The 24,585-nt window shown below is 51.6% G+C and overlaps 1 protein-coding gene across 14 annotated transcripts in view; it reads right to left on the bottom strand.

Annotated features, from left to right (window-relative positions):
- The window catches only part of TACC2 (transforming acidic coiled-coil containing protein 2), a 179,022-nt gene extending 157,376 nt beyond the window's left edge, over window positions 1–21,646 (bottom strand). For 6 of the 14 annotated variants that reach the window (XM_045854245.1, XM_045854249.1, XM_045854247.1 and 3 more), the window contains exons 1-2: window positions 21,498–21,646; window positions 4,751–4,829 (exon numbers count right to left, since the gene is read on the bottom strand). In XM_045854245.1, the coding sequence (XP_045710201.1) occupies window positions 4,751–4,783 (33 nt within the window). In that variant the 5' untranslated portion in view covers window positions 4,784–4,829; window positions 21,498–21,646. Of the gene's footprint in view, window positions 1–4,750; window positions 4,830–6,638; window positions 6,780–21,497 lie in introns of those variants that run through there. The other 8 variants (XM_045854256.1, XM_045854250.1, XM_045854254.1 and 5 more) reach the window with 4 other exon arrangements.
- Window positions 21,647–24,585: the final 2,939 nt, after the last annotated feature.

The raw sequence follows: 24,585 nt of genomic DNA, 5'->3' as shown, positions 1-24,585 counted from the left end.
ACCTAGAGATGGAGATGGAGAAACAGAGGGAGAGATCCAGACAGAGATAGAGACGGAACAAGAGAGACTTACGTTTCCTTTGACGCAAGAATTCCATTCCTGTGCGTCCACCCTAAATCATTCTGGGCAGTGTGATTTTGGTAAAGATAACGGAGAGAAAAAATGTAAGCTCCTTGGAACTTAGCGTTCAGGCAGGAAATTCCTCCTAGGTTAGAGAAGTCCAGCCCCTGCCCCCACGAGCTCTCCTGAAGCAGGCAAGGCAAACGTTCCTCCACGCTAGGGGGTCTTCACGTCAGCACCTTTGACACTTTGGGGCGGGCAGTTCTTCGTGGTGGGGCTGCCCTGTGCAGTGCGAACATTCAGCAGCATCCCTGACCTCTGCCCACTGGGTGCCAGTAGCATCTCCGCTCTGGAGCCGTGACCCCAAAAAATGTCTTCGGACATCGCCAAATGTTCCCCGGGGATCACGAAATAACGTCCCCTCCTCCCCCAGCGAGAAGCACTGCATTGTCCTGTTTGTAGCCAGGAGTGGAACCTGCGGAGGGCTTGGGGCCCAGATAGACCCGGAGGACCTTAGGGAAGGGCTGGGATGTGAGTTGCTTGGTTCGTTGGTGAGCGGACGAAAGGCCAGAATCCAAGTCCGGGGCCTTTACAGCGTCGGCACCTGCAGGCCCTCAGCCGGTGGCCACGCCCTTCTCCTCTCTCAGATCTGAGACAGAACATTCTTTTAAGTCCAGATTACACAGTTACAGCACGAACCAAACCCAGCCAGCAGGAAATTTTTTTTTTTTTTGCCACAGAGTATTGAAAAATAATTGAAATTGGTTGCCAACATTTTACAAGTTGTAAGATTTCTTGACCCAATCTCTTCTAGAAGACAGAAGAGAATTTCCCATTTTGTGAGACTAGTATATCACCCTGATACTAGCACCAGACCCCCCCCCCCCGCCAACAAGAAAACCACAGAGCAATATTTCTCATGAAGTTAAATGTAAACATTCTCCATAAGCTGTGACCAAATCAAATCTAACCATGTTTAAAACTAATCATACACCATGACCAAGTGGGATTTACTCCGGGCATGCAAGGCCGATCCAACACTCAGAATTCAATCAGTGCAACCCAACGTATCCACAGGCCAGAAGAAAGATCGTATCATGACATCAACTGATACAGAAAAAGCGTTCTACAATATCCAATACCCAGTCACAATAAACATCCTCAGCGAACTAGGGCTGCAGGGGAATTCCCTGAACTCGGTAGAGAGAGCCTACAAGAAACCTACAGCCAGTATCTTCCTTAACAGGGAGAAACTGAAAGCTTTCCCCCCGAAGACAGGGAATAAGGAAAGGAGAGCCACTCTGACTGTTCTCAGTTAACACGGTTTTGGAATTCCCAGCCACTGTAATTAGGCAAAAAGAAATGAAGAAGAAGAGGAAGAAGGAGGAGGAGGAGGAGAAGAACTATACTGGCATATAGAATTAAAAAGAAGAAATACAACTCTTCCTATTTGCAAATACCAGAATCGTCTACATAGGAAATCCCGAGCAATCTATAAACAACCTCCCAGTCCTGATAAGAGAGTTCAGCAAAGTCACAGGAGACGAGCTCAACATAAAAAAACCAGCACACGGACAAGGGACATATGGAAGCCAACACTGAAATCACATTGCCGTTGACAATCACTGCAGAGGAAAGAAAATGGTTCAGCATCAACTTAAAACATAAGCAGAATTGGCATGCCGAAAATGATGAAATGATGATGAAATAAGTCAAAGAAGACCCGAATAAATGGACTGGAAGGCTGAACGTAGTAAAGATGCCAATTCTCCCCAAACGGATGTGTAGTTCTAATATAATTCTTATCAAGGCCCCAGCAAAGATGTGTGTAGACATAGACGAGCTTATCCTGAAATTTACACGGGCAGCCGTGGGTCCTAGGAGAGCGAAAGCGATTTTGAAAAATAGTAAGGTGGAAGGAATCACTCTACCCGATGTCAAGACTTACCGTACAGCAGCAGTAAATCCAGACTGCGTGGGGTCGGCAGAAGGATGCACACACAGATCAACGACATAAAGCAGAACCCAGAAGTAGACCCACACAAATATAACCAACTAATTTTCTGATGAAGGTACAAAAGGAGTTCCATGAGAAAAGGAGAGTATTTTCACCACATGGTCCTTGAGAGAACGGACATCCACGGGCAAAATGAAACAAAAACACACCAAAAAATGAACCTCAACCTAGATCTTACACCTTACCCTAAAAGTAACTCAAAATGGATTATGGATTGAAATATAAAATGTAAACGTATAAAATTTTTAGGAAAAAAAGAAAAAATTTCAGGATGTAAGGCTAGACAAAGAATTCTTAGGTTTGAAACGGAAAGCACCATCCATAAAAGGAAACACTGAAAAGCTGTACCTCATGAAGACTTTTGTCCTGTAAAAGCAAAAGACAAACAAGACTGGGAGAAAACGCTTGCAAACCACAATCTGACTCAGGACTAGTATCTAGACTATATAAAGAACTCTCAAAACTCAGCAGTAAAAAAAAAAAATACAGTTAGAAAATGCAGTCAGGGCAAAAACGTGAATAGATATTTCGCCGAAGAGGATGTACAGATGGCAGTATGCACACTAAAGATGCTCAACATCATCGCTCAGCGGGGAAATGCAGATGAAAACCACACGTGATGAGCGATCGCAGCGCACACATCAGAGTGGCAGCGCCAAATCCTGACAGCGCCAAACGGTGGCAGAGGGTCTGGGTCACTCCTGCACCGCTGGCGGGGATGTAAAAGGGCACAGTGACGCTAGAAAAACAGTGTGGCAGTTCCGTACAAAACAACACATGCAACTACCATATGACCCAGCGACTGCGCTCTTGGGCATTTAACTTGGAGAAATGCAAACATATGTTTCTCTCCCCCCCCCACACACACACACAAACTGTGTATACAAATTTTATTGCAGCTTCATTTGTCACAGCCCCAAACTGGAAACAACCCAGATGTCCTTCGCTGAGTGGAAGCTCCACCCAGCTGCCGCACTCTGCACCATGAACACTACTCAGCAGTGAAAAGGAGTGGACTACGGACGCACGCAAGAACTGGGATGGATTCGAGGAAACTGTGCCGAGTGAAACCAGCCGATTCCCAAAGGTCCTGTGCCATGTGATCCCGTCCATCTATATAACATTCTCAGAGTGTTACAATCATACAACAGATAGAGAACAAATTAGAAGTTGTGGGGGGTTAGAAATGGGGGGTAAGAGGGAGGTGGGTGTGGCTGCAGGCATAACAGGGGGACCCCTCTGGGGATGCAAATGTTCTACGTGTTGACTTTAGCGATGTCAGTATCTGGGCTGCGATACTATAGTTTCACAAGAGATGACGCTTTGATGTTACCAGGTAAAGGGCAAAACAAAAGTAGGTAAAGGGTACATGAGACTTCTCTGTATTATTTCTGGTAACAGCATGCACACCTATTATCTCACACTTAAGCGTTTAATTATAAAATTTTAAAGAGTTCACAGGAAAAAATGTGGGTTCTGACTCCCCTTGAGGAACTGGGAAGATCTTGTACCAGGGGCTCCCCTCCCCATGTGACACCCATCGGTGGGAGTGGGTGGTGGCTGTCTCCTTTAGACAGCAGGACAGGGACCCTCCAGTTTGCCACAGTCCCTACCTCTCCCCATTGTCTTGCACCCAGTCATTTAGCACAGTTACTGTTTCTTGCCTGCCCCTCAAGCCTGGAGTTTCCTCCTGTTCTGTTAGTGATTCTTTGTTTTCCTGCTTAAGAAAAGAAGAGGGGAACCTAAGTGAATGATGCTGGCCCTTACATCCAGTTTTCTTCTTCAAAGAACTGAATACCATTGAGCGAAAATTTTCACTGTGTGCGAGATAAATGGGAAAGTGTCTCCTTGATTTTGTTCACCAGGGCATTGATTTTAAAATTTTGAACTTAAGCCCTGACCAGTGTGGCTCAGTTGGTTGGGCATTGTTCTGCAAAGCAAAAGGTTGCAGGTTCAATTCCTGGTCAGGGCACAGGCCTGGGTTGAGGGTTTGGTCCCCAGTCAGAGGCCAGTAGGGGCACGTGTGAAAGACAACCAATCAATTTTACATTGATGTTTCTCTCCCTTTCCTTCCCCACTTCCCCTCTCTCTAAAAATAAATAAATAATATCTTTTTTAAAGATTCAAACTTAAAACGGATAACTAAAATCTGACTATAATATCCCAGCTGTCTGCACAGTTAAGCAGTCAGAGTCCATTCCTCAATTGTGAAAACCTTAACTAACCTGGAAACAATATTTCACATGTAATCTGCTCAACACTGATAGATTAAAAAATCACTTTTTAAGGTCCATAACTTAATTTTGGGGAGGAGTGTGCAAAAGCTTCTATTTTTAGCCTTCTCTGCCGCACCCCTGTGTGCTGATGGGGAGATGGGGCGGGGACTGGGACACAATCCAGGAAAAACGTGCCAAACTCTCATTATATCAATTTTAAAAGCACAGAATAAAAAGAAAAACTAGTTTTCATGGCTTATGAAATTAGGGCTCACGGGAGTTCTGAGGACGAAGTGAAAAATGCCCACGCGGATCTGTGTACTATGCCACAAGTGTCTGGAGAGACTGTGTTTTAGCTTGTTCCTTCCTGGGCAGAGAGAAGATGCTGGAAAGAAAAGCCTAGCGGAGGTCAGCGCAGAGGGCTCCGGAGATTACGGGGGCGCTCCCCGACACCCACCTGGTTATCCGGGGCGCTGTTCTCGTTGCCCATGGCGAGTCACGGTGCGCAGCGACCCTCGGGATCTTATCAGAGGAGACTGGGAAAAAAAAACAAAAAAAGAAGGATATTCACGTCTGCAAACCGGAAGAAGGTCTGAGGCTTTTGCTGTCTGCTTGCTCGTCTCCCCAAACTCAAAAGCCAGATGATGGGAAGCGTTGGTCTCTGCAGTCACATCAGGGACAATTGCTCTGGAAGGGTTTTCTTTTGTGCTGTGCCACCCAAGACTCCTCTCCCAGCGCCGGCTGGTGTTTGGAATCCCCGCCCCGCCGTTGGCAGGCACTTCTGAAAAACGAGTTTGCGGCCGCGTCTCTGAGCCGATGCCAGTGCACACATACACGAACATACACAAACAGAGCGACGGAGCGGCCGCTTTGCCAGGGGCAGCGCGGGGAGTGCCGCTGCCACCGCCGCCGCCGCCGCCGCCGCCGCCGGCGGAACACGCGTTCTGTTTCCAATTGCGCGCGGTTTGCAAACGCCGAGTGTGGCTGGGTTCCCACCGGCGGCGACAGCACAGCTCGGTGTCGAGCATGGGGAGGCGTGAAACCCGCTCGTCTTCAACAACATATGGTTTTTATATTTCCCACTCTAAACACTTGTTCCATCAAAGCAGTTTCACTTCTGCGCGCGTTTCTAGGCAGGCAGGAGGGGCTTTCTCGGCGAGGAAAACGGGTCTCGGGGGCGAGACGAGGGAGAAGTGGCGGTGTAGCAGGGCGAGCCGCCGCGCGGCTGGGGGCCTGCCCTCGGGCAGGCGCACGTGGTGACGGCGTTCATGAAGCATACTCCTAGGGAGGGTGCTTGCCACGGCTCACAGAGGAAGGCAGGACGCCCCCTGACGGGACCCAGCTGACTTCTGTGTGACCCCAGAACACAAGCAGGCCGTCCCTTGTTCTGGGTGGGGAAACGGAGTTGCAGAAAGCTTAAAAAAAAATCATAGACGTTTAGACCTTAGAGACCAGCAGCCTGATCCAGTAAGGAAGCAGGCTGGAGAAGGCAAGGGGCCGGCCCCAGACCCGGTTCTGAGCAAGCAAAGCTGAAATAGAACAGTCTCCTTTCCTCTAGTTCAAGGCTCTTCCTCGGCACCAGGGCTGACGTCCCAGTGTCTCCCCCGAAAACCTCGAAGACTGACTGGCAACAAAACCTGCCTGGTGATGTGCTCGTCACCTGACCAGCACGGTGGAGTGGTCACCGTGTGCTCTGTCTACGGAACAGGCACCGGAAAATAAAATTTAAGTCCTTTGAGCGGGCTCAGTTAAAAGGCTCCCACGCTGAGAAAACTGGGAATGAGGTCCCCACAGTGATCAATTCTCTCACTCTTAAACTTTTCACCAAATGGGTACAATTTCCTTAATCCTTTCTTGCCATTTTCTGTTTACCAGGTGGACCCTCCAAAATTATAGGCTCACCTACAGAATGCAAAAATATTCGTTTATTTACAACTGCTCACTTCAGGTAATTTTTTTAAGTTCATTTGGAAAATGATGCCTCCTTAGCAAACAATGTTGTGTTACCATCTTTACGTCCTTCTCAATGATTGTGACTTCCTTGTCCCAGCCCGCTTAAACCCCATGCAGCTGGAATTCCACATGGGTCAATGTCATACTGATTTTGAAACTCCTTCACCAAACTAAACTCAAGAATCGTATTCAAAATTAGAACACCCAAACCAGCTTTTTAAAACGGGTCAAGAGGTTCAAGAAAACAGCAAAACTACTCCTACGTCATGCACAGTTCAGAGCTGCAAAGGGGAGGCCCGGCTGCGTCTGGAACTCTCTCCCGTGGCCTCCAGAGCCGCCACCCCCTCAGGCTGTCAGAGAGCAGAGGAGGGACGGCTCTGCCAGCTACTTACGTTTGGGGACGGCCTGAGACTTCGCAAAGTCGCTTTCCCAGCAGTGGGACTTTGTCTTCCTCCATTCAGAAGCGAGGGAGGTGTACGCGGAGGCGCTGACCCACCTCAGCCAGCTGGGCAAACCAGCTGGTCTCCACCCTCGTCAGGTACACCAACCAGCTGCGCTTCTTACCTGGGCAGTGGTGGCCGTGCCAAGCCACGTGATTGCACAAATGTGCCGTCAGCATTGCCCGGGCCCCTCCACACGGGGGCTCTTCCCCCTTGTTGCATGAGTGGGGGCTCCTTTCAGAGAGCGCTGACCCAGGCTAAACCTGGCCACACCCAGGGGGGTGGGACTGTCCTGCACCGGGAGTGGGGCGCAATAGAGCGGGGGACAAACCTTGCTTTCTAGAAGGGCGTGAAATGCTCAAAGGGCTTCTGTTGGCACCTGGGAGACTTGGCCATGAAGGGTGTGGGGAGACAAAGAGAACCTGTGGAAGTGGGATGACGGCAGCAGTCTGGCACCTGTTTATGGCGTGGGGTGGGCAGAATGTACTTACCGGGGCGTGGCTTGAGTTTCAACTCGTGAAGTCATAAAAGCGGCAGGCTGGCAGGCTTGCTGCTAGTCAGACCTGCCCACACAGGCTGGAGGAGCCCCTGGGCCCCGTGGGCGGGAGCCAAGGGCAGCCATCCAGAGACCCTGTTGCCCAGCAGGCTCCCACCTCGCAGGATGCCTGCAGTTATTACCAGTCAGCCACACTTGGGCATGAGTGCAGCCAGTTCAGTTCGGTTTCCGTAGCGGCAGAGACTTTCATTCAAGTGAAAGCTTCTGCAGGAGCCCCTTACCCCTCCCACGAGGCCCAACCCTTCTGGGGCAATAAATCAGCATTTCATCAGGAGTTCAGAGCAGTGTCAGGAGCTCCCTGAGGGGGAAAGCTGGATGTGGAGTGTGGGTGGGGGGTGCCCAGTGCCCCACTTCTGGGTCCAACAGAGCAGAAAGGTGTATGTTTCAACAGGTGAACGGAGAGCAAATTGTGGTCTAAGCGCACAATGGAATATTACTCAGCCCTAAAAAGGAGTGAAGCTCTGACACCTGTTACAACTGCAAAGAATCCCAAGAATATTATGCTAAGTGAGGGGAACCATGGGTCCTGTATTGTGTGAGGTCATTGATAGGAAGTGTGCAGAACAGGCAGGTCTGGGAAGACGGAATCCAGGTCGGTGGTTCCCACAGACTGGGCAGTGGGGAGTACCTTCCTGACGGGCTCGGCCGTTGGCTTTGGCGTGACGGAATGTTCTGGAACTAGACAGAGGTGGTGGCTGCACAACACTGTGAATTTTTTAAATGCCCCTGATTTGCTCACTTTAAAATAGTTAATTTTGTATTATGTGAATTTCATCTCAATTTTCTTAAGTATATAATTTTCACACCTTGGGGTTCTGCCTAAGATATTTGGGAAAAAATGGAATTCCGCTACTGGGTAAAAAGAAAAGTTGGAAAACTGTTGCTTTGCATTTGTTACCACTAGGTTTCTGGACAATTGAGGATTGGAGGGTGGCAAACAGGAACGTTTGCTTGCCCCCCACCCCCACCCCCTCAAATCACAGGAGAATTTTTCTAAAGAGGAGAATCTTTTTCAGCCAAGTATCTTGGATGAGCCAACTGGGAATGAAAAGAGGTTCCAGGTAAGTCTGCAATAGATGGGCAAATGTTGCAAAAGCCCTGACGAAAAGAAGGGGGGAATGGGGAGGGGGAAGCGGGGGGCGGGGAGAGCGAGGGGAGAGTCCCACAGGACTTGGAAGGCAGGTGGGGTTCAATGCCCAGCGTTCAGGTGTGGACCTCCGGCAGCATGAACTTCCTCCACGAACCACCCTCTCCGTCAACTCCGGAGCCTCACAGCACCCCTGTCATTGCCACCGCTGGCCCCTGGACCACCAAGACCATGGCTGCAGGATGCTGGGCATCATTGCCAACACCCGTCCCATCGCTGCTGTCCTGGCCACCCCTGGCCACCAGAGAAGCTGTCATTTCCACTGAAGGAAAGAGCAAAGGAATGTTCAGACTTTTCGGCTCCCATGGCAGGAGCTGGGGGGTCTGTGTCTTACAATCATGGATGGCCCTGGCGCGGTCCAGACGCTGGGCACTACACAGCTTATAGGGCCCACACTTCTTAGCCACCACGCCTGCCTTTCTCCAAGGCGCCACTTGAACTAGAACCCAACGTCAACCTGCATGACTGACCGCTGTCTACAGGTGTCCATGGCCGGCCAGCTTCCCTCTCTCCGTGCTGTCTGCCTCCAAGCCGGGCATCAAGCAACTGCCCAGGCTTCCACTGCCCCCCACAGATGGGCCAACATGCCCCTATGTGGGCTCACTCATCTAACCCTGTGGAGACCGCACATGAAGGGTTGTGATTGGGCCCCAGGCCCCAGGGCCAAAGGGCCGCAGGCTGGACACCGGCTGCACCACTCGCCCGATGTATAAACGGGTCGGTTATTTAACTTCTCTGTGCTCGGTTTTGTCACCTCTCAAGTGGGAGTCACGTGGCCGGGGTGAGTCTGCCTCAGTAACGCTCTTGGAGGAGATTAAGCGCTAGACAAACTGTTGACTGTCCCAATATTAATGGCGGTGTGATCCCGGGGGACGGGACCCTGCACTTGGTCCCAGTGACTCGTGCTGCCGGCTGCTGATCCGTCCAGGCGGCTCGCCGCCACCAGGGCTGACTTCGCCGGGGTTCTCTGCTGCCCACCGTCCTAGGCACGGGGTCCCGGCGGCCAGCTAAACCTCAACCCAGTTTCTTGTAGATTGAAATATAAAATTCATTTTAAAACATGGCTGTTTGGGAGAATTTTTATTTTCAGCTGGTGTATCGGCGTCACCTGGTCCGAGCCACAAAGGGCCCTGAACACACATCAGCACAGCCCTTGATTCATGAAGTCACGCATTTTTCCACTCCACAAATATTGAGCCTTTTGTACGTGCGAAGCACTGAGGGACTAACGCTTTTTCTTTTTTCCAAATGGGTTTTTTAAAAATTTATTGAATGTATTGGGGTAGCCCTGGCTGGCGTAGCTCAGTGGATTGAGTGCGGGCTGTGAACCAAAGCATTGTAGGTTTGATTCCCAGTCAGGGCACATGCCTGGGCTGCAGGCCATGGCCCCCGGCAACCACACATTGATGTTTCTCTCTCTCTCTCTCTCTCTCTTTCTCCCTCCCTTCCCTCTCTAAAAAATAAGTGAATAAAATCTTTAAAAAAAATTAAAACTTTAAAAAAAGAATGTATTGGGGTGACATTGGCTAATAAAACTGTAGAGGTTTCAGGTGTACAGTTCCATGATACATCATCTGTGCATTACATATTGGGTGTTCCCCACCCCAGGTCAATCTCCTCCCATCACCATTTACCCGCGCCTGACCTCTCCTCCCTCCCCCACCGCCTTTCCCTCTGATCGTCACCATCCTGTTTTTAATATTTACAGAGAAACTATGGTGTAGGTATTTTCTTTTTTGTGGATAAGCAACTAAAGCCCAGAGACGGCGAGTGGCGTGACCCAAGACCAGCAGAGAGCAGAGGAGGAGTGGCATCCGGGGGAACCGAACCCCTGCACCTGGCGAAGGACGCAGTGCAGCCACCCGGGAGGATTTTTGTAGAGTCCAGAGGTCATTCACTGCCTCTATCTCTTGTGCACTCAATTCTGTCTTAGAGCATGGGTTTTCTAGCCCTTGCGACTAAAACGGGCTGGGAAGGCTCCGGTTTATGGGACGCCCCTCCCCCACCCCGCCTCCCCACCCCCGCCCCAGTCATTGGTCTGGGAAGCAGGTAGCAGGTCCAGGTTTGAGGCCGGTGATTAACCGTCGTGGCTGAAGCAACCCAGCAGGCCCGGGGTGCGAGGAGCATGCGTGGGGAACGAGGACCCAGGGCCCGGTCTGAAAGGGGAGGGACGTGGAAGCGTGAGAACCAGCGCGGCAGCTGAACTGTGCAGAAGCTGCCTGTGGGCGGGGTGGGGCTCGGAACCCAGGCCCTGCAGGCCGGGCGGGGCTGACGCCCCATTTTACGTGCTGCGTGTGCGTAGGGTGGGGGCTGCGGGCAGCTGGGGAGCCAGAGGCAAGACCACGCGGGCCCCGTGCCACCCGTGATAACACGGAGGCCACAGAGATTTCGCAAGTGACCTCCCGCCGTCCTGCGAGAAGAGCCTCCTGGGACTCGTTGATCCATCAATCACACCGAGTTTTACATTCGGGGTTATCGATTCTCTATTTAAAAAACATTTTTGTATGTGCTGGAAACACATCTGTTTTAAAGGTTTTGGGTTTTCCGCTGCCGTGAAGAATTGAAGTCATGAGTGCTGGGGGGACCCTGGAGATCATCCTCCCCGACCGCCCCTTCTGCAGACGAGGAAGCCGAGGCCTAGAGGGTGGGGACGATTTACCCGTCATCTCACAGTAAGCGAGGGCTGGAGCCAGAACGAAACACAGACCGGCCTGCTTTCGACAGGCCCGCCCGCTCCGGCCAGGCCCCCGCAGGCCTGCAGCAGCCTCCACAGGAGACCAGCGAGGCCGGACGAGACCCGCCTGCCCTGCTCTGGCGCTGCCCTCTGGCCACGGCGGCCTCCAGCTAGCCAGGTCGAGCGTCAGCCAAGGACGGGGGAGGCTCCAGCGGAGGAATCCAGGTAACGTTTGCTTCCTGAGGGCGAGCTGGGGTCACCTGACCCCGCCGCGCTCCTTTGGGTCCTGGACCAACCAGCTGCCTACGCCCCCTGCCGTTCCCAGGGGCAGCCCCAGGTCCCATCCCGGCTTCTCCCTCCAGTGGCTGAGTGCGGTGGTTCTCTCTCTCCACCTCGCACAGCTGAGCTCGGGGCTACTTATAGCTCCGTTATCATGTTCCTGTTTGAACACATGTTCCCGTTTGAACACAAACAAACAGCCGTAGCCTGGGCACGGGACTGATGACGAGGCGCTGCCCAGTCTGCGCTCCGGCAGGGCAGGCCACCTCCCTGGGCGCCGAGGGCCTGGCTGCTCTGCGGCCACTGGGTGCAATGACTGTCTCTTCCTTCACGCTCTCTCCTTCGCCTCCTATCTTCTTCCCTCCCCCATGTCTGAGGCCAATGAGACGTTTTGATGTGAAAAGTCCCGTCTTGTGGGACGTGAAGACCAGGAGAAACTTAGAAGTCACCTGCACTCAGGCCCCAGAGACCAGGGACGACACTGAGGCGCCCAGCTCCTCTGGCGGGAAGAGGCTGGGCCCATCACTGTTGTTACTCTTTCTCAGCTCCAGACCCACTGCTCTCAGAGGCAGCCCCCTTTCTGCTTTGCCAGAGGAGGAGGGAGGAGGGAGGAAGGAGGAAGGAGAGCACACACTTCCTGTCTACCTCCTGTTTCCGGGAGCATCACCCACCCCCTGCTCTGCCCACCCAGCGTGGCAGTGGAGTCCAGTCTGCCGTTTCCCCAGGTCTTACAGAGCCGGCCTCGTGGCCCCACGGCTGCACCCCACCCCCCCACACAGAGGTCTGAGGTCCCCGTCTGTGGGGCCCCTCCTCCGAGCCGCTCAATTGTAACAATTCCAACTTCTCATTTGCTCCCCCAGCCTTGGGTGCCACCTGCCCCTGACTCACAGGGTGGCTAAGCTGGGATCCAAGCCCGGTTCTTCTCCTGGTGCGGGACTCCCTGCACGGCGGCCACTGAGTGTTCAACCACACGGCTGCGCAAAGTGGGCTGGCTCAGCCCTGACTTTAATAACATGTTCAGGGCTCACAACCACCACCCCCGACACTAACAGCAAGTCACCACCTCATCACAACCCAGACTTCCTGTCACCCAAGTGTCATCTCTGTCACAGGCTCTCAGAGCTGGAGGGACTACTGTCTGGCTCCGTCGCAGCGCTCCCCAGCCTTTTGACATCTCGGCTGGCCTGTGGTCACACTGACTCAGCCCAGACCTGGGAAATGGGCAGGGGCCTCCCCACTGCCCGCCCGGCCACACTGAGCACTGAGGGGAGTCACAATCTTGGCCCACCTGTAATCTGTGGGCACACCCTTTATTGATGATGAATGTAAGGCCAGAGAGGGAGGGCAGCTGGCTCAAACGGAGAGCATCAGCTGTCGGCTGGGACACCCCAGGTCTCCGTCCTTCTCCAGCAAGCCAGGCTGGGCTTGCTCACAGGACTAGCCCCCAGGTTTCCTTGCGGGAAGGAACGGCCTTTGCTGGGGGAAAGGACACGGTATCATCTGTGCAGGTGTCGAGTATGGCAGGAGCTAAAGATCCGTAAAAAGAGATGATGACATTGCTCCGCAAGGGAAACGAGAGTAACTGGGGTTGGTTCCTGGGGAGGAAGGTCAGAGGAGGAGACACGGGGGCAGAGAAAGGAACGGGAGGGAGGGTGCGAGGGACCTGGGCTCGGGTGTGAGACAGAGAAGGGCGGGGCCGAGGGCCAACTGGACGCCCCCTAACAAGGGGCGACTGGGACATTTGAGTGACAAGAGTGCCTACTGTCCCTTTGAAGTTGTCCTTTCTTGCAGTGCAAAGCCCTCCTCTCCACCCGCATCTTCCCACTGCACTCACGATGGCTTTGTGAGCGCTGTGTTTTGCTTGGGGGCTGGAGGGTGGAGCTTGAAGAAGGGGCTGTGCTTCGTGTCTGTCTGGGTCAATACAATATAGACGAGAGAGAGATGGTGCAGGAGCCCTGGGGAAGTCACAGACACCTGGGGCTGGACCTTGGAGATCCACCAGGCATGGGCTCCAGCTGAAGTCTGAAGGGGCAGGGAGACCCCAACTGACTTCTGGGTTAGCGTATATTCACAAACGTAAATACGCCCCCCCAAACAAATTCAGGGATTATACAGACTGTACTCCTTTCAAAACTGCTTTATTTTTTCCATTAATAGCAACATATCAAGGACATTTCTCCATGCATAAAACATCGTCTTAATAGCTGCAGTGGACACTAAGTTGTTTCCAAGTTTGAGCCGTTTAAAAACATAGAGCTCAGCCCTGGCTGGCATAGCTCAGTGGGCTGAGCTCGCGGGCTGCGAACCAAAAGCAATGCAGGTTCGATTCCCAGTCAGGGCACATGCCTGGGTTGCAGGCCACAGCCCCCAGCAACCACACATTGATGTTTCTCTCTCTCTCTCTTTCTCCCTCCCTTCCTTCTCTAAAAATAAATAAAATCTTAAAAAACCCCATAGAGCTCGATGAAACTAATACAAAATAATATTGAATGGTAACCTGTAATTGAGAAATAAAATGTAAGAATCGTGTGACTCATATTTTTATAGTTTGTCTGTGTAGGGGAAGGTCAGGAAGGTTGCAGAGTGAGGTGGGTGGGTGGGTGGGTGGGTGGGTGGGTGAGGGCCACCTGCATCGGCCCTACATTCGACCAAGCTGGGAGGTGCTGACACCAGAGAGCTGGGAATGGGGCACAGTGTTTGGGGGCACAGTGGGGCTGGCAGGATTAGAAACGGGGTTGGGGCTGCACCAATGCAAGCGGTCAGCGTGGAGAGCAGGCGAAGGGCTGGGTGAGCGAGAACTCCGTGTGGTTGGGGGCAGTGGAAGGGCTGGGGCCAGCTGGGCACAGAGGAAGCGCAGAGGCTTCTTGTGTCCGCAGAGCTTTGCAGCCCCGTGCTGCCTTTTAATGGGAGGGGGAACCCGGCATCTCCAGTAGCAGTCACATCCGAGGATGTCAGAGAAGTGTCGTAAAGGGTCTAGTTCATCAGCTGGAGTCTGGTTCTTTGGGGACAGAGGCCAGATTCCTTTGGGGATAGTGCTTTCCAAGTTTTGAACCTCTGAACCAGAAGCTGGGGATAATCATGGAATCTCTGTGCCTGCTTGAATACTTCTAGTGATGGGACACTCACTACTTCCTGAGGCATCTCCTCTGGAAAGAGTCATACTGGATCCCTGGAAAGTTATTTCTGCTGTTCCATAATCCAGACCCCACCACTGATTTTGTGAGCAGTTGTCCCAGGGCCCGGGACAGTGAGGATACCACGAGGCATGGGCTGGGCGGCAGTCAGTGGTGAGGGCTGAGGACCAACAGGGACAACCTAGCTAACTTTACGGCCCATCATTTGAGAGTGGGCCACAGGCGTTAATCAAGGCCCAGTCTTAAGTGTGACTTGTTCTGGGACTACACCGAGTCAGCCTGCAGAAAGTGTGGCATCTTCATGGCCGATGAGTGGACAGCCGGCCAGCCCACAGCTGGCCACAGACACATGAGGGATCCCCGCTCAGAGCAAGAGAGCCACCCAGGGGAACAGCGGAGCCCTGCCCAAATGGCCAGTCCGCAGGACCCAAAGCTAAATAAACATTATTGTGCTAGACCACCGAGTGCTGGGCAGTGGGTTACATGGCCCAGGCTAATGGACAAGACCCTCCCCGGGGGGCCTACGGAACTTTCCTTCACACCGGCCCCCAGCCTGACTGGCTGGCTGCCTTAATGCTGTGCCCACTGAATCACAAAGGATGCCACACGAGGGAGGGCTGGAGGGTGGATCAAATACGTCTCCGTGAAAGGACAACTCACAAGCGTGGCTCCTGGACCAGTGTCCACTAGTGTCTGCTTAGTCTGGGCCAGACTGAGCGCCTCTGCTCTGTAGCTCTCTGAGGAGGAAGCTCTGAGCGGCCCAGGTCGCACACCAGGTGCGGCCCCTTTGCCCAGACGAAAGCATGTCGCTGCATACCGCTTTGCAGTGAAGGGTCTCTTTTCCTCCCCAAAACAGATGATAGTTGATGACAGCATCAAATACAAGGGTCCCCTCCCTCACGATTTCCATACCATCCTTCTCTGCAGACCAGAGAGCAGCAAAACCATATTTATTATGAAAACAAGCTGTTGAAGCCCACAACAATTCAGACATCCATTTGAATCCAAGAGCTGAACTGTGCTGTCGTTTTTGGAAATCAACCACCGTATCAACATAATTGGGAACCGTGTCATGAGGGGGCGGGGAAGCCGTTTCAATGAAAACAACACGACAGAGGCCTGGAGTGTAGATGGAGCATCTGTGCCGATTACATCAGAGCCAAAGGTGTTAGTACTGAGGAGCCATAGGTTAGAGCCGCACCGAGAAACTGAAGACATTTGCCTTCTACGGGCCATAATAAGGCTTCACAAATGCAATTATTAGGCTCGAGAGAGAGAGTTTCAGCTAACATCAGGCAATTTTATTACCTGGAAAAATAGAAAGTGGATTTTGAAAACCTCTGTTCCTCAGAGAAGTATATTGTAAATTTATATTTTTAAAGATTTTATTTATTTATTTTAGGCAGAGGGTAAGGGAGGAGGAAAGAGAGGGAGGAAAACATCAATGTGTGGTTGCCTCTCACACACCCCCCCCCGACTGGGGACCTGACCTGGCCCTCAATCCAAGCACGTGCCCTGACTGGGAATTGAACCTACGATGCTTTGGTTCACAGCCTGCACTCAATCCACTGAGCCACACCAACCAGGGCTGTAAATTTATTTTTTTTTAATTTAAGGAATCAAGCAGGGGAAATTTCATAAAGGAAGGAGCCCAGAGAGGGAGCCCAAAATCTGCACACAAATTCCTCCTCAAATCCCTGACCGATTCCTAAAATGCAACTACTCAAGGGAAACACCAACAGACCCAGGAAAAAACAATGGCAGGAAGCTAAACTCTCTGAGGAGCAGAGTGTTTGCAAGAAAGTAGTTTGGAGCTCAAGTCCCATCGAGTTGGAGGTGCTAGGTAAAGACCTCAAGTATATCACTGAAATCGCAGATGAACCAAACCTTAAGAATAAGGAATATATCCCACAACTGAGGAGTATGCCCTAGGAATAGGACTAAATCAAAATTGACCTACCTCAACCAGGCCTGAAAGTTAAGCTTTCACAGTTTCTGGCAATTTAGCTGCCCGATAGGAGAAAATGCAACAGTGTTCAGAGGACGAGAACAGAGCCCAGTATCTCCGATGTATCACTACCACACCCAACACACCATAACAGACAATTTTCCCGCATGTAAAGAAGCAGGGAAACAGGACCTATATCAAGAGGGAGAACAATCAATACAAGCAGACACACCTATAACCCAGAAATTGAGTCAGCACACAAGGACTTAAAAATAACTCTCAAAACCATGACAAATAGAACTTGCAGGAAAAGACAGATACAATGGTGGAAGACACAGGAAGTTTCTGGAGGACACATATGTAACGGAGACCATAGGAGAGAGGCGGAAACTGGGGGGAGGGGCACGGAAAAGGGCCTTCAAAGGTAAGCTGTATCAATCCAAAGCAACCTGTGGTTCTTGTTTGGATCGTGATGGAAATAAACAACAACAAAAAAAGAGCAATCAGAGGTAGGTTTGAACACTAACAGAATTTTTAATATTAGGGACTTACTGTGATTTTCTAGGTATGATCACAATATTATGGTTATACACGTGCAAAAAAGAGTCCTCATGTTTTAGGGATACATACTTCCATGTTAGTGACTGAATGGCGGAATGATGTGCTTTAGAACAGTACGGACATTGGGGGAGGGGCAGGCATCGATGGAATAATACATGAAATAAGATTGGCCATAAATTGTTGAAACCCGTAGTGAGTGTGTGAGGATTCTTGCAATATTCTCTCTACATTTGTGAATGCTTGAAAAGCCCATAATAAAACATTAAGGAAGAAAAGGAGGGAGGGTAGCGGGGAGGAAAAGCAATCCTTCCCCCTCCGCTTGTGACTGGAGTCCACTCCAGGTCCCGAGCCAGTCCTGGCTGAGCCCATCTCTGCCCATCAATGGCGAGCTGGGGAATTAGGCCGCCCCTTCCTTCCTAAGCATGCATCAGGCGATCTGCCAGTAATTGAAGCCACTTTCAATTTGCATTTTCCAAACCGAATTTCCCTGCTGAACTTCAGGTGTGGGCTCCAGTGCCCCAAGAAGACCTCTAAGTGTGAGGGTTGCCTACCAAGTCCTAGTTCAGCCCTTCTCTCCCATCCGTGTTGGTTTAGTCCCTGGTGCGGTGTGTCCGGCCACTACTTCCTGGCTCCCAGCAGGTGGGTCTGGGGACTTCTCTCACCGGGTGTGAATACACCTCTCAGGGGACAGCTTCCTGAGTTCCCTGCTACGAGGACCTGCCCATCTAGTTTGCTTCTCCGAAGTTGAGATCCATAGTTGGATGACTTCCCTCCACACCTGTCGACCGACAGGTCAGCCTGAATCCTTTTCTTCACGCTAGACGAGGAGGAGGCATTTGCAAAGAGTATCAACCGTCCTGGGCAGGGGAGCAGGCCCGGGGCTGGCGGAGTGGGGTGCATGCCCGACAAAGGCCAAGAGCGAAACCTCTACCAGGGAAAGCAAATAGTGTCGCCAAGGGCTCTTCAAAGACCTGGAACACACGAGCGGATGATCTTGTGACTGACTCCGGGGTTGGTTGTCTCATCTGTTTGCTATGAAACATGAGACGCAGAATAACTTTGTCAGATCCGAACTTGAACCGCGCGGGCAGTTTCGGCAGCAGCACGCTCCCAGCAGGGGGACTTTGCATGGCCGAAAAGAAACTGCAGAGCCACATTCTTTAATCTCACAGGGTCGCCTACGGAATGACGCCCCTTCGAAAAGAAAACCTTGGCCTCACTTAGAAATGATCACTGTGGCTCCCCCCACACCCATGCCCTTCACGGCCCTTGCACACGAAACAAGCACAGCCAGAAAGAAAGCGTCTGTCACGACCATGGTGTCACAGCTCAGGAGTTGATAAGCACTGCAGGCAGCTACGACCTGAGGAGGGTCACTCTTTGGTAGAATCTGGATACTTCTTCGGAGCCCCAGAATACTGAGACACAACTATTTGTCTGCCATTCCTGAGCTTCCTGCGGACGTAGGCAGCCTGACAGCTTGAAGCGAGCTAGCTCCCTTTGCTTGCACGGCATTCGCCTGTGTTGCTGGGTTTAATCCCTTTCTAATTCTTTGGCACCAATTCTGACACGGGGCTCTCTGCTGAGGCTGTTGCCTGACTGGAGCGTGGAGCAGAATTTCCCCTTTTTAGGTCACAAACTCAGAGCGCTCCCTCGTCACAGTGACTCTCTCCCCCATGTCGCTTTTCAACGCCCCCGTGAACAACATTTTATGAAACCTTGGCAAGGGGGCAGCTATCTGCCGTCGCTCCCGCCGTCTGCGGTGCTTCCCAAGAGTGAAACGGGCACAAACTTGCCCCAGCAGGCTCGGATGATAAAAACACATCCAAACGCCCTGCCCTGAACACAGCTGGATAGAGAACCCTAGGAGAGGCGTCGTGAGTTGTCCGGGGACTCTCGAAGGGTGCAGACAAGCCAACACGGGGCGGTCTTCCTGTGTCGATTCCTCGGTCGGTGGAGGGCTATTACCTTTTCTAGTGAAATCACACACTGGAACAAGTAACTTTTGGGCACTTGCCTTTGTCCTTTACTCTGAAAAAGGCCCTTTCTTTATCCTCCCCCCACTCCCACCATCCTTGCACTGAGCCGGTTGGCTCACCACGCCAACCCACCTCCTCAACCCTGCCAATTGGACCAGGGGTGGATGCTGGCTTCAGCTCCGCCAATCTGGTCCTCTCTCTTGATATTTGATAGAGGCCCTAGAAGTCCATTGGCGGCTGCCAGTCATGAGGCGATGGGGAAAGAGGGCCGGACCAGTGCCGGAGGAACCCCGAGTCTGTGGGAGGACCGGGTGGGGGGGGGAGGACCGGGGGGGAGGACCAGAGCAGGAGGACCAGAGCGGGACCCAGCAGAGGGGACCAGCCCAGCTCACACCAGAATAAAACAGCAGAGAAGCAGGGATGAAGGGTTGCTATAGCCCAGAGCTGTTTTCTCAACCAATTGCCCCCTTTTGAGTGGGCTTCTCTTTCTCATTACAACCAAACGTGTCCTGATAGAAAACGCCCTCAGACGTCGCCCCAGACTCTGGCCCGTCCTCAGCCCTCATCTGCCTTCGGCGTCTGACACTGTCGCCCCCACTTTCCTCAAACCTCCGTCCATTTAACGAGGCGCCGCAACATCCTGTTCTCTTTTCCCTTCTCCAGCTGTTCCCACCCTCCTCCTCAAGCCATTTAAAGAGACGCAGCATCTGGCCTTCCAGCCGGGTCTTCTCCTCGGAAGATGTCATCGGTTCCCGGAACTTCCTCTGTTGAGTCCAGGCAGGAGGCCCCAGGTCCACATGCGAACCCGGACTCCCACCCCCAGCCGTCAGTTTTGACTCTCTGATGCGTATCTCTGCTTAGATGACGCACGGCCACTCAGCTTCTTGGAATGGAATGTGCTCTCTCTCTCCCCCTCAAGCCAGTCCTTCTCGTGACTTTCCCATTTCCTTTGAGAGGAGCTGTTCTTTCATCCCCTGGGACCCTTGTGGTGATTCTGCACCCCGTGGGGACTGCTTGCTGCGTACCCGCCTCGCCCTAGCCCAGACGGTCCATGAGGGCCCGGGGGACGTGAACGTGCCGTACAACTATGACCTCCCTCCCGGGGTCTGGCACGCGGGACCCCTTGAGAGTCTGCTGAGATGAGCGGAAGGAATGAAGGGTTGTCACGTATTTTTCTCTCTGTTTCACTCCTCCTGTCTCTCCACCATGCGCTCGCCAAGCTCTCTGGATTCTCCCTTCCCAGTGTCTCTTTCATTGTGTCCTTCTGCTCCGTTCCCTTCGCTTCTGGGCCGGACCCCGATCACTACCCCAATCAGAGCTGCTGCAGGAGCAAGCTGGTCTCCCTGGTTGCGATTGAAAACCGACACGTGGGATTCTGGGAAGGGGATGACCGTGGACTTCTTACATCCTCCCAAATCCCCCCAAATAAACAGATGGAGCAACTAGATTAAAAGGAAAGAAAAACCTATGCACATTTACAGCAAAATAAATGTGCATCTGAGAAGGTTCTCCCGGAACTCAGCCGCCAACAGCCATAAGACCCACCTGGTATCGGTGTCCCTGCAGGAGGAAGCGGAGGGGAGGAACAGGGTGGCTATCAGCTGGACCCGAGAGCAGGAGGACCCCGAAGAGCCAACAGGTATTTGCAGGAAGGGCGCTGGCCCCTGTGGAAGCAGCAGCTAAAACCGGGTGGAGTTTTGGCCCCTGTGCACACACATGTGCAGACGTTACACGCTAGCTAGCGAGGGCCGCACGTGGGATAAAGAACTGCAGTCTGTGCATTTCCGTTTCATGGAGCGTGCCGAGAAACAGGACACACACGCACACACACACACGCACGCACGCACACCCCACTGTGTTTAACTGGACCACAGGATTCTCTCGGGAGCTCAGAGTTCGGCCCCACTTCATGGTGGCCCAGTGACTCACTTATCACCGACACCAAGTCAAACCCAGAAACACACAGTTTTTGCTGAGCTCCCTCGGCAGCCCCAACCGGCAGCCGCAGCAGCAGCAGACCAGGTCTGGAGAGGTACTCGTGCGAGTCTGGACAAACACTGGGCAAACCTGTCCGAGTCAACACGGCGGAGGGCTGGAAAAGAACTATTTCCCACACAGTCTTGGTGTATTAGGGCGTTAGGGGCTCTCTTAAAGCACCCTTCCATGGAATCCCAAGTCCTTGAACACCTTATTTGCAACTGACAGAACCGTGGCAGTGTCCAGACAAGCTGCTCAATTCTTATTTTACAGATGCAGAGACTGAGGTCTAGATCTGTGGGGCCACGTCCCCCCCCTCCAAAGTAACTTATTGGAAAGAAAAAAAGACAGTTTATGTGATTTGGAAGACAATCAAAAGGTGGGGAGGGGGGACATTAAGAAGCACAGATACACCTTTGATTTTCCTTAATACACACACAAAAGAGAAAGACAGATAGATACAAATGCATTTATCCCTCCAATCTTAGTAGCCAAACCAGTTTAAAGCCACACGCTGCTCAAGGGGAAAAAAGCCATTGATTGGAGACTGACTTACCCGGTGTCCTCTGAGCACGGGGCGCAGGCAGGGGGAAGGCTCTCTGTTCCTGACACGACAGCTCTTCAGCACTGCCCTCTGCCCGCACGCCGCTGGCTTCCCCCAGGATCACATGGAAGCGTTCTATAAATGTGCACTGGCTTAGGGTTGGGAGCGCTGGCCTGGGAGGCAGCCGCGTGGGAGCAATCTGACCCCGGGCGGGAGGCAGCTTTCCAGAAGGCTCTGCAGCCCGGAGGGAGGACGGACTACAGGGGGCAGACAGCCTGCAGGTACGGGGGGGAGCCTGCTGGCTCCGGTTTTCTCTCGCTCTGAGTTTATGTGGGACCTGAAGCCAGTTTCAACTGCCTTCCACTGCGGTTTCATTTACTTGGGGCAGTTCCGAATTTTGGCTAGGACCAGCCACTTTCCAAAACAAAGCAGCCCTTAAAAAAAAAATAAAAGAAGGCTCTAAAGTGAGAAGCGCTTCTGGTCGATAGGGACAGGTCCTCGTCAGCTTCTGCCAACCTCGGAAAATCAGGTTGCCCCTTACGGAAAACGTCCACACGCTCCCTTGAGCAGGGAGGATGAGCAGTTACTGTTAGGCTGATTCTAAATGGCAGCGCTGCCTAAGAGGCCAGCAGTATTCAGTGGTTTCCATGGGCAGCCGCACGATGGAAAACCTGCCATTGTAAGAAAAGATGTGGAGTTCTTTATGTATCAACACTGAAAACTCTCCAAGAGACATTGTTGAGTGACAAAGAAATTAAGGTAGGGAACAGCGTGTATAATGTGCTACATTTGTGTAAAAAGAAGGAGGGTTTGAATTTATGAGTGTGTACTGCATTATGTATATTATATGTTATACATTTCAATAGTAGGTAAATCCTATGCTCTAGAAATCATACTATATTATAATACATAAATCAATGACTCTGGAAACTCCCACAAGAAACTGGTGACTGTGGCTGCTGCGAGGAAGGGGTGAAGACGGGGGGACAGGGAAGAAGGAAGATTATCTCTTCACATACTTCCTTTTCTGTTGTAGAAATTTCACCTCACGTGAATAGTAAGTTTTCAAAAACATACTCTAAAGGCAATCTAATTTTCACTAGAAATATTTAATCTTCAAACTTCCTATTCAGAGCATTGAATTCAATGGACTATAACTCATTTTTTTCACATACTTAAAATCTGAGCCCTTCCCAGGTGCCGTGCTGCAAGGCAAGGGGTAACCGGTTCAATTCCTGGTCAGGGCACATGCCTGGGTTGCAGGTTCCGTCCCTGGTCAGGGTGCATGCAAGACGCAAACTGCTGATGTTTCTCTTCCTCTCTTTCTCTCTCCCTCCTCGTGTAGCTAGAATACATAAATAAATAAGATCTTTATAAAAATAAAATCTGAGATTGGGTTGGGAAGAAGTTTTCTGAAGAAGATAGAGTTTTGCAACAACTAAAATATTCTGATAGCACAGGACCTACCGGTGCGTTTTGAATGAGGGAATCTAGACTTTCTGTCCCAATTCATCTCTGTTCTGGGCGTGACTTTGTCACGGCCCAGAGGCTTTGCACCTCGGTTTCATCTGGTGTAACATGGTCCCACACCCCACCTTCTCCACAGACCCAGGGTGACCTAAAGAAGGCATCATATATTTAAAAACCCTTTAAAAAGTAGAAACTCCTTCTTGAAGAGTAGAATTGTGACAGGTGATCACATTTTATCATGTTTTTTTCTGAAGTCCTCGTGTGACTCAACACTCACATAGTGTATGTCAAATTTCCCCTTAGGAGCAAGCACACAAGTAAAGGGAGTAGTTTCCGAGGGCCGGTCCCCGCAGCCCTAGCGCCGAGCGTTTGCCTGAGCGCTGTTTTCCAGTTTCCCGACGTTACCGCTCATTGGGAGCCGAGAGCCTTCCCCTAAATAACTCGGGGGCACATCGCGGTGGGCTCCCCGGCCCCCTTCATGGTTTTCTATCCCATCTAACGTCCGTTCCCAGTTTATTCATCCAGAAGCGTAGTTTCGGTCCTCACATGAGTACCAACGCATAATCCTCGGGTGGAATTGCCTTGAGATATAAACACCTTTTTACACTGAAATCGCAGGTCAGAGTTTCAACGCTTACAAACACTGCGGTTCCCGCAATCCTAAGAAAAAACCGCAGGCGTCTGCTTACCAGCTGAAGTGGCGCCACCATGCGGCCGTAGTGTAAGTGCAGTTTTTATCATTCATTCGTCCAGCCAGCCGTGAAATGATTCTTGACCAAAACACTAATTAATTAACAAAAGCAGATGTTTTTTCTTAATTGGGGAGATTTGAAGTGTTTCAGAATTTGCTCATGTGAGGTTTTATTAGTGTTCTTTATTCATATTTTTCCCAATACGAATTCACATAAATGCAACCTTGCTGAAAATTACTAGCATATGGCAGAGAACACAAAGAAAACAAAACATTTCCCAGGCGATGCTTAGAAGTGATCATTATTTACAAGTTCTGAGAAGACAAGAAATACGAAGTAATGTTTAGTGTGACAGTAGACAGGTAGGTTTATAAAAATCAAAAGATAACATTCAAGGTCCCTCTCTCCACACCCAGAGAAAAAGAAACTCCCATCAATGAAACTAACAGAAAACACACAAATTTAACTCCTTTCCTTCTGGAGACTTTGTTAAAATGACAGCGAAGAAAAAAACGGTTTACGTTGGTTGGGACAATAACAAAGCAAACTAGGGCGGTGCGTCAGTGGGCAGAAGATGGCTCCAGGGCTGTGGGTTGACGGGCAGAGCCCGGAGGAATCCGGGCACAGGAGTCTCAGGCTCCAGCTGCGGGGAGAGGCGGCGGCCCAGGGCTTCAGCCCAAACAAGACCCGGTCTGCCCCGCAGCCCCAGGAGAGGCTGCGAAACACCAAGAGCCGTGGAGGCAGCCGAGCTGGGGCTGACAATTAAAAACAGGTGTAAGCGGAGCCTGCCCCTTCACCCTGACCCACCCGCCCCGATGCCCACCAGCCAGACAAGAGCAAAGGAGGCACATACAAACGCCACACCTCCCATGTATTCCAAAACTAAAAACTCAATAGAAGGCTGAAGGCAAACGATGAAATACTTCAAAATATAGAAT

This window comes from Phyllostomus hastatus, unplaced genomic scaffold (assembly GCF_019186645.2).
Source record: "Phyllostomus hastatus isolate PE091 unplaced genomic scaffold, TTU_PhHast_1.1 phas_scaffold_1066, whole genome shotgun sequence".
In the NCBI taxonomy this organism is placed as follows: Eukaryota; Metazoa; Chordata; class Mammalia; order Chiroptera; family Phyllostomidae; genus Phyllostomus; species Phyllostomus hastatus.
Note: the sequence above shows the minus strand (reverse complement) of the source record. Positions and strands in the feature narration are given on the sequence as shown.